This window comes from Ctenocephalides felis, unplaced genomic scaffold (assembly GCF_003426905.1).
Source record: "Ctenocephalides felis isolate EL2017-DRISC unplaced genomic scaffold, ASM342690v1 CF-g0.4_SCAFFOLD_01886, whole genome shotgun sequence".
NCBI classification, from domain to species: Eukaryota; Metazoa; Arthropoda; class Insecta; order Siphonaptera; family Pulicidae; genus Ctenocephalides; species Ctenocephalides felis.
The window spans coordinates 119003083-119022016 of NW_020538040.1; the positions used below are offsets into that span (position 1 = coordinate 119003083).

General features: G+C 36.7%; 1 protein-coding gene across 1 annotated transcript in view; it reads right to left on the reverse strand.

Annotated features, from left to right (window-relative positions):
• Positions 1 to 9238: 9238 nt before the first annotated feature.
• The window catches only part of LOC113376968 (popeye domain-containing protein 3-like), a 241820-nt gene continuing 232124 nt past the window's right edge, over positions 9239 to 18934 (reverse strand). The window contains exons 8-9 of the mRNA XM_026617107.1: positions 9635 to 9717; positions 9239 to 9509 (exon numbers count right to left, since the gene is read on the reverse strand). Of these exons, the coding sequence (XP_026472892.1) occupies positions 9298 to 9509; positions 9635 to 9717 (295 nt within the window). The 3' untranslated portion in view covers positions 9239 to 9297. The remainder of the gene's footprint in view (positions 9510 to 9634; positions 9718 to 18934) is intronic.

Genomic DNA, 18934 nt, shown 5'->3' on the forward strand with positions numbered 1-18934 from the left:
TACTAAGGCAATTCATTTAGAGCTACTAAACAACCTTTCAACTGGAGCCTTTATCGCGGCTCTCATGCTATTTATTTCTAGGCAGGGAAAGAATATTACAATTTATTCTTTATCGGGGCTCGTCATGAGTTGCTTGATTTATATCAACTTTTTAAAATAGACAACACGCTTTCTGAGTTGATTGAGGCAGCATCTATACATGGATTTGATTGGAAATTTACACCGCCTAGCGCACCAAATTTTGGGGGTTTATGGGAGAGTGCTGTCGAGCTAACTAAACATCATATTCGTAGGGTTGTTGGTAGAATTTTTATGAACCTTTGAAGAATTATACACGGTGCTAACTCAAATTGAAGCGATATTAAATTCGAGACCAATCACTGGCGTTTACAATGATGCATCAGAACCATCCGTTTTATCACCAGGTCATTTCTTAATTGGCGACGCGTTAGCCAAGCCTCAAAGAAATAAATAAGCCCGGTGCACACGACGCCAGTTTTCATGCCGGACAGTTTGTTACCTTAGCAACGACATAATAAATCATAATGTACGATCTTGCCTGACATAATTTGCGATCTTGCCAGCCAGATTTCACGTTTAAGATCTCTATTCACAACGGCGGTATACTCATCATAATTTCTATGTAAAACCGTTGCCTTAGCAACGTCGGAATTTGATTTCATAACAACTTCTGTCCTCGCAAATTCCTGCCGTATTTTACGAATAGAGCATGTCCTATTCGGCGATAGATGAACTATCTTGTGGCCGATACCTTCAGTGTCCAATAGGAAAGCTGTATTTTGTCACGTAAATATCAATGCGTACTTGATTCATGTACTTTGATTTTGGAAGCGTTTAGTTTTTATTTTATAAATAGCTATTGTGTATATTGCGGCGTGAATAAATGATTAGTTTAGGAAACGCAGTTCAGTAATTTTAAAATATTCAAATTTCCGAAAAAATTCATATATGAATTTTATTTCAAATTTTCGTAATTTTATCTGAAATATAAAAAAATTTCAAAATTCCAAAAAAAATAAAAAAAATTCAAATCGTTTTATTTCAAAATTTTCGGAATTTGCAAAAATACTCAGAATTAAAAAAAAAAACTAGTGGGGTGTATGTTATCGTGCCTTAAGGCAAATTGCTGGATTTCCCGTAAATTAGTTATTTTTGGGAATTTATATTGAAATAAATACTTTATCAATCATCTCAAAAATTTAAGAATATATTTACACATGTTTTAAGAATACATAGTAAAATTTTTGAAGAAAAAAATTAAATATTTTTTAAGTTATCGTCGATCTCCAACGGCGCGAAAAAAAAATCCCTTCACTGCTGCAGTGATTTCGGCCTTCTATGTGGATGAAATAAAAATAAACTACTATATAACTAGATAATATTGAATAAATACTGAATAATTTGATAAAATAAACAAAAATTGATTAAATGGCGGCGTTTTTTTTAAAAAAGTCGAATTTTACCCAAAATTTTGGTCGTTTTTGACTGCCAAAATTCGATTTTTGATCCGATCCAAATATCGATAGTTCATTTTACGGAAAACTATATATAGAACATGTAAAAAAAATTGATGGTTGTCGGAGCATTTGTTTTGGAGTAATCGCTGCAGCAAATTCTGAAAATGCTGTTTCTAGAAAAACGCGTTTGAAGATAAAATTATCGTTATACTATATACTATATATATATACCCTTTAAATGGCTGTGACTCAAAAACTATTTAAGATATCGATTTAAAATTTTGGTATGTTATTTTTAAAGCTATAACCTCTCAAAATATGGAAAAATTGAAAATTCGATTTTTTGACAATTTCATACTAGTTGTGCCCTTTAAACTGAAGCATTTATTATCTTTTAATTATTATTATTACACATAATCCTAATCAGATGCAATACATACATGTTTTTGTTTACAATTCATACAATTCTCTGTTTGTACACTTGTAAGCACTAGTGTATTTTAGACCTATAAAATATAAATTGTGAAATTCACAGTATATATTTATAATAATCTATTTGAAAATGCACGAAATTACTATTAATCATAAAATAAGTGAAAATCTGGTGCAAAATTCTTGCTCGCCAGAAATCCTATTACGACAGAAATCCTGTTACAAAGAATACTGGCGTCGTGTGCACCGGGCTTTACATAAGAAATTTATTTTGGCAAAGATGGTCAATAAATTATTTAAATGGCTAGTAGAAACACCTAATTTAAAAACTAATGATAACAAAGTGCGTGTCGTACATGTAAAACCAAAAACGGGTGAATATGTACGCCCTGCATCAAAAATAAGTCCTTTACCAAAAGGAGATTTTTAATATTGTTTATTAATTAATCATGTAATGGTTATAAAACTGATGTATTTACTGATCTACCTATGCATATATGTTTGGATAATTTAACTAAAATTTTTTTAGTATTTTTTTTATAATTCAGAGTAAATTTTATTAGGATTCTTTGATATACCTACACATGTATGTTTAGATGATTTGAACTAAAATGTATTATTATAATTTTTATTGTTCAATTTTAATGTTAATTATACTTTTGATATATGTTCTACTAATTAATAATTAAGAAATATATAATAAAATGATAAATAATAAGTTAAAAGGCAAAAGATATTAGAAAATAAGAATCCAAATTTTTGTAATTTGAAATCAATTGTTCAGCATTAATTATAATGCAGGGCCGGTAGTATGGTCAAGATTTGACCAGGGCTTTTTCGATTTAACCCAGGACCCTTTGGGGTAGGGGATACAATAGTATGAGTATAAATTTCTGGAACTTATAATAATAGCGAAGATTAGCAAATGTAATGAGAGATAAAGGTTGTAAAGTTCAATGTATATTATAAACTGAATAGTGGTTTTATTCACATATTTTATGGTGATGAAATATTTATAATTTACAGTCCGCTTATATCAAAGTAATCATAGTAATCCTCACCAAATTGAAACAAAAAAGTCTTTTTTCCAAAAGCAATTATTTTGTTAAACAATCAGAAAGTTCTTTGAATCATTTAAATCGGACGCTTAGTTCTCTCTAAGCTCTGTATCTTCTAATGGCTAAACCTGCCTTTGCCAAAAACTAATCACCTCTTCTCCCAATCATTCAAAATTGAATGTTTTTAGATCATTCAAATCGGATACTCCGTTCTCTCAAAAACTCTATTTGTATTTACTGCACGCTCCGTATATCCGTAACGGCTGGACCTGCCTTTGCCAGAAACTAATCAGCACATCTCCTTATCAATAGAAATCGAATGTTTTTTGAATCATTCAAATCGGTTGATCCGTGCGCCCGAACACCTGATCGAAAGAATAGAGACACACAAAAAACACAAACACACATCCATTTTTCTGAAGTATGCCAAAATGTTCTTTAAAAACTTTCAAAACGTGGAAAGATATAAACATTTTTATTAACTTCCCGTAGGGCAAGTTATAGTAATCGCAAGAAAATCGAAAATGAAATTTTTTATATATCTTACGTTTCAGAGATTTCTGAATATTTTGGCATACCTTAGAAAAAATGGATGTATGTGTGTGTGTATGTGTGTGTGTGCGTTTTTGTTTTGTATGGCGAAGGAAATACGTTTACGTATTCAACAAACGCGGAATTGTCTGGATATGTCAGACTCAACAATGTTAATACCGACTAAAACCTCCGCTTTCCCCAGGCCTTGTAACCCCACGGAAACCGCCGTTAGGCATTACTTTGAGGGAAAAAATCTAGAAACAGCTTTTTCTAATTGTAGCTAAGATGTCATATATCTTTCATTCGCTCTCTTTCTCTCAATGAAACGTAGTGTTATGATGACTTCTGTAACACACGAACTACTGGCGTTCCAAGCTTCTTCTGATGAAAGCATTGATTCAATCAGTGTTTCTAGTTGAATCTTTTGCTTTAAGAATCTTTCCAGTTTATTCCGCTGTGCACTAAAGCGCGGACACACAAAGAAAACATGATCCGCATCTTCATTAGATCCTTGGCAAGCTGGACATTCAGGAGAATCATCGTGCTTAAATCGGTGAAGATAAGCCCGAAAGCAACCGTGTCCAGACAGCATCTGCGTTAAATAATAATTGACCTCTCATGTCTCAGGTTCAGGCAAATGTTGATATTAGGTATAAGACGGTGCGTCCATCTACCCTTTTCTGCGGCGTCCCACTGTAATTGCCATCGTCTTATGCTGTTTTGACGTTATTCAGTTCTGAGATCATCAGCGCTTAGTATCGTTGACCTCTTGCGTTGGTAAAGATTTTTTATTTCCTCAGCTAAGACTCTAAGAGGCAGAGTCCCGGCAATGACACATACCGCTTCCTCAGATATTGTGCGGAAACCGCATACTACTCGTAACGCACTCAAGCGGTATACAGGGCCAGCTTTCCTCCATGATTCTTGGACCTCTAGTGCGTCTGTCCAAATAGGTATTCCATAAGTGAGCACTGAACTACTGATGAAAGTTTGAGTCTTCTGCTCTGCTTTGGCCCGCCGATGTTAGGCATCAATCGTGCAAGACAAGAACTCACTACTGATGCCTTGTCACTTACTTGTTTTACTTGCTGCTTAAAATTAAGTCGGGCGTCAAGCATCACTCCCAAGTATTGGATGTAAGGTTGTGATATAATCTCTTGTTCACAGACTTTCAGTTCAATGATCTCTGTGGTTTTTCTGCTGGTGATGAGTACTGCTTCCGTCTTTTGTGTCGCTAGTTGAAGACTAACAGTGTCCATCCGCCGATTAACTTTCTCGAAGGTAATGTCGAAAATATGACGTATTTCGTCTACATGTTTCGCAACGATCACTACGGCTACGTCGTCCGCATATGCCACTAGTTTGGCGCGTCTTGGGATCTTCGATCTCAAAAGCCCATCATACATAACATTCCACAGAAGTGGTCCAAGAACTGAGCCTTGAGGAACACCTCCGGTGATATTATATTCTTTTGGACCGTTCATCGTGTCGTACTTCAGAAATCTATCCGTAAAATAGCTTGCCACTATTTTACATATGTAACCCGGTACATTCTTTTCTTCAAGAGCTTGCATTATGCAGTCCCAATTTGCGCAGTTGAAAGCGTTCCTGATGTCTAGTGTGGCCACAAGGCAGTACTCTTTTGTACCTCCCTTCCATCTTGTTCCTTCAATTGCTTTTTTGGCAGTATTGACAACTAGCTTTATTGCGTCCAGGGTTGACCGTCCTTTCCGGAATCCATACTGGTTGTCCAATGAATTATTCGTTCCAATATCTTACCAGCCGTATCTAGCATTCAGAGCGGATGGTAAGATGAGGGCTCTTCTGGCGGCTTATTTTTCTTAGAGAGAAGTACAAGCCGCTGTTGCTTCCACTTACTGGGAAAAGTCCCTTCTTTCAGGCATGTGTTGTAAACGTCTAGAAATAACGACGGCGCTGCCTTAATAATAGTTTTCAGTGCAATGTTAGGAATACCATCTAATCCTGGCGCTTTATTATTTCCTATACGGTAACATGCCTCCGTTAACTCATCTTCAGTGACTAGTGGGATGCCATCCAGTTTAGTTGATGCCAACTGGTAGCTGAAACTGCGTTGCTGTGGAAACAGCGCAGTTACAACTTTCCGAAGAAAATGAGGACACGTAGGCGACTGCACTTGTTGCTTTTTCAGCAGGGTCATGACCACCTTGTAAAGCCTACCCAAAACGTCTTTGTCCACCTCACTAATGAGATCTTTCCAGCATCTTTGGTTACTTTCTTCGATGGCTCTATTCAATTCTCGACAAGATTTTTTGTACTCTGCGATTAGTTCTTCGCTGTTAGGTCGCTTATAACCACGCTGTGCTATTCTTCTTTTTTTGTGGCAATCTTTACGGAGGACATTGATGTTACCATTCCATCAATAGGCGGCAGGTCTTGAATTTATGCCACCCTTTCGGGGCATACTGGCATCACAAGCCTGGGTCATTCTTTTCATTAGGGTTTTGGTCCTTTCTTCCGCGCATCCAGTGTTGATCGGGCTAACGTCAAGGGCTACTAGCAATGCATCTCGGTCAAAAGATTTTGTTTTTCAACCAGCGCAGTTAACTTGCTGGATAGGTCTTTCAAGATTCTGTTTGGACGATACTTCCCAAATTATTGCGTTGTGGTCGCTGGCTGTGTACATATCCATCACCCTCCAGTTACAGTTACCTCTGACGAGACTAGTGCTGACAAAAGTGAGGTCTATAATCGAGCTTGCATCGCCTTTGGTGTAGGTCGGCGTATCGCCACTATTGAGCAGGACAACGTCTAGTTTACTAAAAGCTTCTAGTATTGCTTTTCCTCGTGCGTTTGTGTACTTACTTAACAGAATGATGTTGCTTAGCGTCCTCGGTCAGACGGTCCAAAAAGTCAGTGAAGTCAGGAGAAGCTAGGTGGTGCATAGCAGCTGTAAAAGCGGATGCCATCTATTGTTGCTGATACAAATCCGACGCTGCGTTTGGTAATTTCGCCCTGAAAGGTGAGCTTATTACTAGACCAAATAACAGCTTTAGTAGTTGTGTCCGCTTCCCATAGTTCACCAGTTAGATGCTTGTATGGCTCTGCTAGAAGCACAAGATCAAGCTTCAGCTCTCGCACTGTCTGCATAAGCAGATCATGTGCCGCTTCGCAATGATTTAAATTTAGCTGCAGTATCTTCATGCTTTTTTAATTGATGCCTTCTCGAGTGCCTCTCTATACATCGGACATCTGTAGGTTCCTGCATGATGGGCAGCGTCCTCTGCGCTTCGGTGTTCAGCGCAGAAGACTGGATTCTCCAAGTGCATTTTTTAAGGCAGTCTGAATGTCGGCTTTAGTTGTATCGTCATCAATGTCTCTGATTTCGATTATTTCTTGTAGCCCTTTGCAAAACACTTTGGCGTCATCTTTAAGGATGCTTGCGATTGCCTGTTGTAGTCCTTGGCCTTTATCCACACACTTTCTCAGAATTGTGAGCAACGTGTCTCCGGTCCTGGTCTTATTAATCTTATCTACCGTCGTCCGGACCTGCTCGTCAGGAATGTCCTGTTTTAGTCGACGTAGTATCTCGGCATACTTTGCCTTCTCTGCTGGTCGAATTAGACTACGTCTGGTTTGAGAAATTTCCGCGCTTTCTTCCTCTTAGGTTCCGGGCGGCGCTCTTTTGACTGCTGCTTTGCAAGCTGCTCTTTGGCTAGTCTTCTTTTTTCTTTTTTTGATTGAACCTTATGCCAATCAGTCACCTCGTTTTGTTTGGTTTTCTGTTCTACAACAATCTTCGGGGGACTTGATTTCAGGTCTTTTTTCTTCACGACCTGACCGTACGTCGGGTCTGGGGAGTTCCGGTCCTTTCTCTTTCCAGTGCTCAAATTTTTTTGTACTTCTTCAGCGACGGATTCATCGTCGGCTTCGGCCCCGGTGTCTCTCGCTTCTTCAATTGCCGCAATAGTTTGGCTGTTTTACTTTGGTGAGGGATGCCGTAGGTTCTCCAACCATCGATTATCGAGGTCGAATAATGTTTTTTGAATTATTCAAATCGGACGCTCCGTTGCAACACTGCTCGTTTTTGTCTTAATCTCCATGTGAATGTTTGATTTCGACTTAATCATCTTGTGGAGGTCAGTTAGGGGTGTTTCGAGGCGTTTCAGTGCCTCCATCCTTTGATTTTCCACGCTCTTTTTTATACTCCCAGTAGCATTTCTCGACAGCGTAGCCATGGGATCCACTAAGCTGTCCAAACGGTCGCATGATGACGACGACTTCGGGCCCGTTCGCAAACCCTCGGCCGCCGGTACTGAGGTATCCCTCCTCTGTACTGTAAACGATTCTGCTTTATAGTTCTCCATAATCATTGACGTTCTTCCGCTTTGCTTGGTCAGGTGGAGTGACAAACCCTACCTACATGTAGGGGAGTTTTGTACACGGGAGCTATCTGTGTGTCGTGTGTGTGTTTGTGTGTTCGGATACAAATTTTAGTCGACGATTTCGGAAACACGGATAAAGCGATTTGAATAATTGCTGATTAGTTTTTGGCAAAGGCAGGTCTAGCCGTTCCGAAGATATAGGGCAAAAGGTGCCAAAAACGGTAACTCAGTTTTTAAGAGAACGGAGCGTCCGATTTAAATAACTCAAAAAACATTTTACTTGTATTAACAAGATGAAGAACTGATCAAATTTTTATAAAGGCAGGTCTAGCAATTTCGGAGATCTAGTGAAAAAAGTAAAAAAAAATGCCATCTGGCGGTTAAAAGTGTTCATTAGACATATGCACATCAGATATTTTATAGAGATTTTAACTATAAGTATAAATTTTGTTTACATTCCTATGGGTTCTGTACCAATGTTTATTCGTTAGACGGCGGCGCGGCGCTTACGCGCTTCGATATTTTGTCTATATGCAGTTAAAGCAGTAGGATTGCTTTGAAAAAAGTTCAGAATTTCCAAAATATTTCAAAATAAATTTATCTTCAAAAAGTTTGTTTTTTTTTAAAAAAGTAAATTTTTGTCAAAAATTTATAGTTTCTCAAAAATCTGTTTTTTTCAGAGTAATTTTTTTTCAAAAATGTTTATCTTAAAAAAAAAAAATTGGTACGGGAAGTTCCAATTTGCCTTAAGGCACGATGCCATGCGCCCCACTAGTTTTCGTTTATCGGGCCATTACTATAACTACCATACAGGGAGTTAATTAGGCATATGCCCATCAAATTATTAGATAGTTTAATATTTTAATAATAAGTATGAACTCTGCTTATATTTTTATGAGTTTTGTAATATTGTTTATCCGTTAATCTGCGATGCAGCGCTTACGCGCTTTGATATTTTGTCTATACGCAGCTAAAGAAGCCCGATTGCTTTGAAAAAAGTTTAAAATCATCAAAAATTTTAAAACTCTCAGAAATCTATTTTATTCAATTTTTTTAAGTAATTCAATCTGTTTTATAAAATTTAAATAAAAAACTTTTGCTACAGGAAGTTCTAGCAATTTGCCTTAAAGCACAATGCCATAGACCACTATTTTAATTAAATTTTGTTAAACCTAAATTGTTAAATAACATGATATAAGACTTCTTAAATGTCATTGCAATCGAATCTACTATTCTTAGCAGTTCTAAATTGTAAGATATAATAACCGTAATATCTTCAAAAATAGTTAGTAAATTTGTTTTCATTATTAACGTATAAAAAATGGTGTTTGATGGAAGTAATAAAAACAAATAAAATCCAATATACGCTGTCTATTCATGTACATAATGGCCAAATAATAATGTGACAAAAATCATTGCAGATTAGCACAATTAATTTTCATCGAGTTTCCAGGCCTGATATTTTGAACTGGTTTCTAACCAGACTTGAACGTCGCGCTCAGGTCGTTCGTCCGATGAAGGCAATTCGGTCAATGGTTCCATCTCTCCTCGTCTCTTATTTCGCGCTCCTTGAAGTAGTGATATTTCTTTGGGAAGAAGTCGCTCTCTAGATGACGCTGAACGTGGCGATAGAGGACAACAGTCTATAATTAATCGATAAAAATTATTGCCTTAAACAATATTAGATACTTCGAAGTAAATTTCTACTATTCTGAGCATTCACAAGATCGTGGGTGCCAATAATAAATATTAAATTAAATTATTTTACCTAATAAATTTGTCGTTCGAATAATTCGTGGTGGACTTTTATACTCTCCACCTGAGGTTAAAGAGTTTGTAATACTGGGTAATCTGCAAAAAATATAATTTTTAATTTCTTATTATATTTAAGGAAAAGCACGTAAACTTGTAAAAATTTCTTTATTGAATAGTAAAATAAAATATAACTACTATATAATTTCTAATTAGTTACATCATTAATTACAGTATGCAATATTTACAAAAAATATGAAAACTTTTAACATAACTAAAACATCTTTTATCAAAAAGATAACTATATAATTTTGTGCAAAATACGTTAAATGATATTTATTTACATGAAGACAACAAAAATTAAATTAAATTAAATACTTGTAATTTTTCTTAACATATAAAACTAGTCTTGCAATATTTTTTTCACTATATATGTTATATTTAATATTTCTAGATTTATAAGGTTAAGAGCTGATGAAATTAGAATATAATCAGCGTAATATCTGATATATTGCGTTTTGAAGAAAGCAAGAAGTGACAGGGGCTTGCTCCTCTTCTGCGGCAAAATTTTAAAGGTGATAGTGCCTTCTGCTACTTTCTTCCCAAATCCCGGATTGGAATTGGTAATGAGAAGGAAGAAAGCACCCATTGAAAGTGTTATGCAAAATTTTTAAATCAGTAGTATATTTAACATTAATAAATTCAGTGCACATTACAATACAATCGTAAAAATTGCCGGGTGGGAGCCTCGGCAAATGCCACAGGACAACTATATGAACGTCTTAACGAGCACAGTCCTAAAAAACAAATACCAGGCGCTATCGGACCGCAGCGAGATACAGACAGACAGAAAGAAAAATTTATTTCAGTAAATAGATTAAAAATTATTTCATGTACTCAATTTATGATGCGAGTTTTCCTACCCGCAGGTATTTTACTCGAAAATTTATAATTTAACAATTCATTTATTGATATATATATATATATATATATATATATATATATATATACAATATTTCAAACATATAAAAAGAACAAAAAAAAGGACAAGTTTATTACTCTCCGAAAAAGTCCTAATTCCAGTATTTTCTTACGGGATGCTCATAACATTGCTACGGGCTCAATCAGGTAGTTTGGCATGACATGTTTGCCATACCAAATCACTTCCGGTGTATATTGGCCTAGGGCTCGGATGGTATTATTATGGTGATCCCTACATTTCTTGTAAAAAGTTTTAGTTAGCTTTTTGATATGTTCAAGTCGGTATGTCCGTCTGTTCATGTAAATATTTTGTTGTGTAGTAGTGTCTCGTCAGTGGGTCCCTTGATTTGTCGAGTACCAGTCGCTATCCTTGTTCTGTACAATTTGTAGTCTCCGTCGGCTGGTCTTGGTTGTCGCGTTCCATGCTGGAGCGGCGTATAGAAGTAAAGGTCTTACAAGTGTTAAGTATAGTGTCCGTTTGTCTTCATAGGTCTCAGTAGTTTTATCATACCGTAAGCCTGTCCAATTTTAGTATTTGCATGTTTTGTGAAACTGAGTCTATGATCCAAGATCACACCGTGGTATTTGACGTCCTTGGACCACTCAACTTAATGGCTCATTACCCTTAGTTTTCTCAAGTCAGCAAGTGTAATGGACCAACGACTTTCAGTGAATAAAATAGTTTCTGTTTATTAATTTTAATTTGCCATTTTTCCGTATATTCTGTCAATGCGTCTATATGTCTTTGTATTTTTGTAGTCAGCAGCGTAAGAGATCGTGATGATCTGTATATGGCAGTGTCGTCAGCAAATATCAATAACGTTGTGTCGACGTCAGTGGGGATGTCGTAAATGTAGATGTTAAACAATGACGGTCCCAGGATCGAATCCTTGCTTAATCGTCGATGGTGTGTTGTCTACTTGAACGGTAAAATTACGGTCTGTGAGGTAAGAATGGAGCAATTTTGTGATGTACGGTGAAAAGTTAAGAATTATGAGTTTGTGTATCAGTCCGTCCATCCAGATGGTGTCGAAGGTCTTCTCGAAATCTAGCAGCACCAATCCGGTATGGTTTCGTCTATTGAAGTTGAGTATAGTGTTTTCTATTAGTTGTGTGAGTGGATGTAACAAAGAGTGTTGTTCCTTAAATCCGTACTGAGTGTCTGGTATGATTTTGTTTTGTCTGATGTGTGTGTTAATGCGTTTGAGCAGTATCTTTTCATTCACTTTGCTCATTGTGTTGAGGAAGCTGATTGGTCTGTAATTTTGCGGAGAGTCTGGCTGTTGTCTTGGCTTCAAAATAGAAAACATGGTTGAAGTTTTCCATGAAGCAGGAAAATATCAATATATATGCGTTGTTGCTATATCTGTATTGGTCTCTATGGGTATCGTGTGTCGCATATTGTTTGTATTAATATCTCTGCAAAGTGGCCAGTTGACTCTAGAATAATCAAAAATGTTGTGTTCAGGAGTCTGGTCAACGTCGAGTCTGTCTGTCGAGTCATGAAAACAGGGTTATGGTCAGAGTTGAAAACTGTTCTTGTTATGGGTTCGGATGTTACGTGTAAATTTTTTGTTAAGACCAAATCGATCGTGTTGTGATGGTGTATCTTCACGGTCGCGTATCTAGTCGGCGTGTCTGGATAGTGTAGTTGTGCGTTTGTGGTATTGTGTTCGGTCAGATATTCGTAAAGTCGGGTTCCGTTCACGTTGTTGTAGTTGCAGTTTCAGGATATGTGTTTTGCTTTGAAGTCTCCTGCCATTAAGTCGTGGGAATTTGTGTCAAGTAGGTTTTGTAAGTCCGTCAGTTGCAGTTCGCTTGCCGTGATGTAAATCAATATTAAAGTTACGTTTTGACCTCTTTTGTATACATTGATAGCTGTTATTTTAGTTGTTGATGTAAAGTCTGTCCGTAGGTTTTAGGTGTGTCTCATTAATCAATACAATGTCCAGGTCATAATTTGTTATAGTCTGTTTCAGTTCGTCTATGTTGTTTTTGAGTCCGTTTGAGTTAAAGTACATTATGTGTACGTTGCGTGTGTGATTTATGGACATGTCGTTAAGTTATTAACTTTTATATTTATATTTATTTGTCATTTGTGTAGAACTGAAATATTACTATCCCGCAATATGTTCTTTAATTTTTTATGTTCTTTTAGAGTGTCGGCGAAAATTTTGTATAGTTGTGGTTTCATGTATTGCGTTCTAAAAATTATTTTTGATGTATCATTAATGTATTTAATTATTTTCAAATCAAGCTGGTCTTTGTCAATTATTGGTGGTATTCTTGGATCTGGTACGGAAGTTTTTTTTGGCTGCTAACTTCTCTATTTTGGATGTAGATGGCTTCTGAACGTCAAAAGCATTCTGTATCAGAATCGAATTTTCTATATTATTTTGACGTAACCGCTTCTTTCGTTTGACTGCCCGGTACTCATCAATCTCACGATCCGTATCCATCTCGCCGCGGTCCGAAAGCGCCTGGTATTTCTTCTTCAGTATCGTGCTCGTTTAGACGTCCATATCGGTGCTCTGCGGCATTTTCCAAAGCTCCCGCCCGGAAATTTTGACGATTGCTTTGTAATGTGCACTGAATTTATTAATGTCCACGGGATGCTCATAACATTGCTACGGGCTCGATCAGCATATAATTTGGCTTGGTGCATTTGCCATACCAAACCATGTCTTTAGTAAATTGGCCAAGACCCGCGATGTTGATATTAGGGTAATCCCCACATTTTTGGTAAAAATTTTCGGTGAGCTTTTTTATATAGTCGAGTATTGTCGGTACGTCAGTTTTTTTACGTATGTATTTTGTAGAGCAGTAATGTCTAGTCAGTGGGTCCCTTATTTTGTTAAGTACTAGTCGTAGTGTCTTATTTTGTATTGTCTGTATTTTCCATAAGTTGGTCTTAGTCGTCGCGTTCCATGCTGGAGCGGCGTATATCAGTAACGGTCTTATAAGTATCAAGCAGAGTGTCCGTTTGTTCTTCACGTTTAGCGGGCTGTTGTGGTTCAAGAGAGGTCTCAGTAGATTTAACATCCCGTAGGCCTGTCAAATTTTTGTATTAATATGTTTCGTAAAGCTGAGTCTATGGTCCAATGTCACACCGAGGTATTTGACATCCATGGACCACACAGCCTCATGGCCCATTACTTTCAGTTTTTCATGTCATGACAGCTCATTGTAAATAAATTTGCCTTTGTCTATTGCGGATTGATTCTGATCTGCCATTTATCAGTATATTCGGTTAGCTTGTCTATGTGTCTATGTATCTTTGTAGTTAGTAGCGTAGGTGATTGCGATGATTTGTATATGGCAGTGTCGTCAAAAAATGTCAGTAATGTTGTGTCGGCGTCAGTGGGTATGTCGTGAATGTAGACATTAAACAGTGACGGTCCCAGAATCAAGCTTTGCAGTACTCCCGCCGTCACTTGTTTAACCGTCGAAAGTCCATTGTCTACTTGTAAGGTGAAGTTGCGGTCTGAGAGGTATGAGTGTAATGTTCCTGTAATGTACGGCGGAAAGTTGAGTTGGATGAGTTTATAAATAAAAATAAGTCCGTCCATCCAGATGATGTCAAACGCCTTCTCAAAGTCGAGTAACACCAATCCGGTATGGTTTTGTCTGTTAAAATTAAGAACTATGTTTTCTATGAGTAGTGTCAGTGAGTGTAGTGTGGAGTGTCGTTCTTTAAAACCGTATTGTATGTCAGATATGATTTTGTTGTGTCTTATGTGTTTGTTAAGTCTTTTGAGTAGTAACTTTTCGGCTACCTTACTCATTGTATTGAAGAGGCTGATCGGTCTGTAGTTCATACCATGCGGTGGTATGTCTGGCTGTTTCCTTGGCTTCACTATTGGAAATATGGTGAAAGTTTTCCATGAAGCAGGAAAGCAGCCTTTCGTCATAACTCTACTCGTTGTGCGGGCAAGTAAAATGAAGGAGTTTGTCGGTAGTTGTTCAATTATTATGTTTTACAGTCCGTCGGGTTCTGGTGCTTTTTTGTTCGGCAATTTTTTAAATATTGTTTTTATTTCGGAAACTGTGGCAGGGTCTATTCGTAAGTCTTTGTCCCTGTGTGGGTCAGTGAAATTTTGAATTGTCTCGTGTACGTCAGGTTTTAGGTTTGCGTTTGACATATTAGCATTTTGATTATGCATGTTTTTAAATTTTTTGCCAATATCTCTGCTTTTTCTGCTGGTGTCGTTACGTAGTTGTTGTCAGTTAATTTGAGTGGAGGTATGGATGTGGGTTTCCGCGTCAGTCTTTTTGCGGTTTGCCAAACTTTGTGTGGGTCAGTATTTATGTTATCTAGTCTTTTGGTCCAAGTGTTATTTTGGTGGTCACGTATTTCATTGAAAATATTTTTTGTCAGTCTGTTCACATATTCTTTGAGTAGTCTGTCAACGTTCGAAGAACAAACCTGTTCGAATCCAGTAGTTTTGTAAGTCTGTATGTTGCAGTCCATTTGCCGAGATGTAAATCAATATTATAGTCACTTTTTGACCTCTCTTGTATACATTGATAGCTGTTATTTTAGAACCGCCCGCTGTCAGCTTTGGCACTTGCTCATGTCTGATTCTAGACTTGATCAAAATCGCAGTGCCGCCCCATCCGCGTGCGTCCGTATTCTGCTATTGTCTGTCTCAGTTCGTCCATGTTGTTTTTAAGTCCGTTAGAGTTAAAGTGCATTATGTATAAGTCGCGCATTTGATTTATGGAGAAGCTGTTAAAACGTTAAGTATTGTTGTATATTTCTTATTATATGTCATGTTGGTATTTAGCGACTTTGTTAGTTTGTGAAGCTCACTAAATATTTGTTTCACCTGGGGATAAGCAAACAGCATCCTGATCTCGTCCATAGCAGCAAAAAGTCCCTCCGGTGTATTAAAGTCTGGATTGGACTGGCTGGTGGTAGGCCGAATTGGTGATAGTGATGGTGCAGGCCGGATCGGTGATGATGATAGTGCAGGCTGAACCGGTATAGGTGAGAACTGGATTGGAATTCGGAATGATGACAATGAAACAGAGAGTTAAGGAAACGCTGGTTTGCCATTTGAGGCAACGTTGGTGTTATTTAAAGCTGACAAAAAGCTCCTCGTCAGCAGCACTGGTGTTGGTGCTGGCCTGTATGTCTGTCTTCTCCTAAGAGCGTCACTTTTCTTTTTTCCTTGTAGTTAAGGAGTGCACTGCATTTCGAGTAGTTGGCCGGGTGTTCGCTATTGCAGTTCATACACATCGGTGTCTCAGTTAGCAGATTCTGTAACGCATCTGGTGCGTGAACATTGAGGCACTTCATACACCTGTACTTTTGGTCGCAGATGATGTATGGGCGAAGTAGAAGCATTCGTGGCACTGCAGCGCTCTCGACAAGATGTGTCCACCAATGTTTGTGATGCGCTTTAGCTTCGCCATATTCTGGTCTTTGCCGACTAAAATTTTGTATATTGGCAGTTTATATTGACTATAGTCCGACTGTTTTTGTCTTACTTGCACTACTTGCTTCACTTCTGTCTCAGTTATATATGGATGAAGTCCCGTAATTGAAATTATTTTGCCTAGATTTTGTTTCATGGAGTAGGTGTAGAAGGGAAAGCGCAGTATGCTTTTAATTTGTTCGTGGTCAGTAAATGAATCAGCGAAGATTTTATGTAAATTATTTTTTGAAACTGATATCTGAAATTGATTTTGGTTGTATCCCGGATATGGCGAATGGCTTTAGCTCTTATTCAGCTTTCACAATGATAGGCGAAATTTTTACTTCCTTCATATCGTTCTTCTTCAATGATGCTGCCTGTACGCCTGAAGTGGATGGCTGCGACTCGACATTGAATTTCTCGAGCTTCTTGTTTTAGCTTTCTTCCGCCGTTTGACCTTCTTGTATTACCTAAGCTCTCTGTCCGTGTTCATATCAGTCCGATCAGATAGCGCATTATATTTATTTTTGAGGGTTTCGCTCGTTAGTACTTCCATTTTCTGCGTTTTCATGATTCTTAATATCTTCCCAGGTGCCTGCCTGAGAATCACTCTGGATTCTCTCAGCACTTGTGCACTGATTTATTAATGTAAAATAAATATAAAAAGAAAAAAAATAACTACTCGGCTTTAAATTTTGAAAAAGAAAAATACTCTCTAATGGGCCCTTACTTCCTTCCCATTATCAACCCTAACCCTTAGGAAGAGATGTATGCAAAAAGGCACTTTCATCTTCAAAATTTAGCGTACCAATAATAAATATGTTATAATAAACAGTAACAAATATTTCACGAAAACAATAACAAATATATAAAATTTATAATTATTACAATTATTAATTTCATGTTTACACCTGAAACATAAATTGAACATAAAACTAATTTTAAATAATATTAATTAACGGTATAATATGAAAATAATCTAGTTTTGGTCAAGCTATTAAAGCTAACCAAGCTATCTCGACACACAAATATACAGAAACTTTATTACATAATCCCAAATTAGGATGGCAATTTTCAAATACAATTAATAAGAGCCGAAGAGAGTAACCGAAGACAGTGATGTTAGTATAACTCGTAAACATGACATGAATCAAAGTCAATCTATGCACTGTTACAATGAAAAAATCAGGTGTTTTTTGCAAAAAGTGTCATAAGAAAAGAATAATTTCTCAGCGAGGCTATAGTCTCCTAAACTCCACATAAGTTGTATGTAGTTTTAGAAGTTTTGAAGCAAAGTATCGATACTGAGTATTAAAAAAAATATCGAGGCAAAATATCGATACCAAAAAAGTAGCGTAGCAAAAGTATCAAAACAACTCAGTATCTAATATTGACTACTCTTCATCAAAATCAACCATAAGTAGAACCTAAAGATAGAATTACAATATTATGATGAATTCTATTGCCTGTATTAGACGCTGCTAAATCAGCATTATTAACTTTTCGAAGGAGAAGTTTATGTTTCCATAAAAAAATCCGAAATGCTAATTTTATGTTTTCTCGACGTTTTATGCCATTTTGAATCGAATGAATACAAATTTGGAAAAAGTATGTGTGTGTGTGTGTGAACCGATTTTTTACCGTAAATCGACGTTTTCTCAAAAAAGGCTAGAGCGATTTCAAAAATTTAAAAGTCATTTGATGTATCTTGATTAAGACTATCGTTTGTCAGTTTTGCGCAACGTTCGGCTGAGCCGTTTTTTGTAAATCGCAGGAAAGTGAAAATTTTTTTGTCCACGTTTTAGCCCGCAATTCTGAATCGATTATGAAAACTGTTCAAAAGATATTGATTGGGAATCGTGCTGATGAGTTTTTGGTAGAGATCGGCCGGGCCGTTTTCTTGTAATAAAGTGTGAAATTTTTTTTATTCGAAAATTTTTGTTATTATTTTTTTGGCGGTAGATACTACAGTCTTCTAGATCATACTAAAATATTACGGCCCTACAACTCGTTTAACTTTAAAAATACGTCAAAGTTTGCTAAAATTGGTATCGTTTTTCTGGCGTTTGTCAGAATTAGACTTTTCATCGACGTTTTCTCAAAAACGCCTGAACCGATTTCAGAAATTTAAAAGCCACTTGATGTATTTCGATGAGGATTATCGCTTGTCAGTTTTGTGCAACGATCTGCCGAGTCGTTTCTTTGTAATATGGAAAAAAGTGTTAAACTTTTCGTCCACATTTAAGTTAAACTTCTCGTCCAAATTTATTTTTTTGGGTTCCGTACTAAGATTTTCAATTTTAAACTTTACTCGGTTTAAACAAATGTACTCGACATTTTCAACAGTATGGAATAACCCATTTGAATGATTGAAAAATTCGGATCGTACTCGATCGCGAGACGTTTTTGCAAAAAGCACGTCCAGCCCTGTCGGAGATATGGAGCGCAAAGGGTGCAAACATGGTCATGCAGTTTTTTTGAAAACGGATGATCCGATTATAATCTATATTTTGGAAATTGTTTTGTATATACCGAGACAGGTTTTCGGATATCTTGATTGAAGCCAAGTGGTAGGGTTGGCCGCCACGAAGACTTTCTTAATATTTTTTTTCGGTCATTTTTTATTTTTATTTTTTTAATGCGTATATAAAACACACATATAACTCTAAATTTTCAACATCCTACCCCAAACCCTTACTTTGCAAGAATTATTTACAAGAGTAATTATAAGTATCAAAATATAGGCAATTGTTTAGTTCACCTTAGACAGGTTTTTACATTTTACAGTTTACACTGTTAGCGGCCCGAAGACTTTTTAGCATTTTTTAAATTTTTTTAGGTCAGTTTTAATTTTCAACTTTCTGTAGGATGAGATATAGTAATAGGGCAGAAATAAAAAATGAAAATTTTTGCAT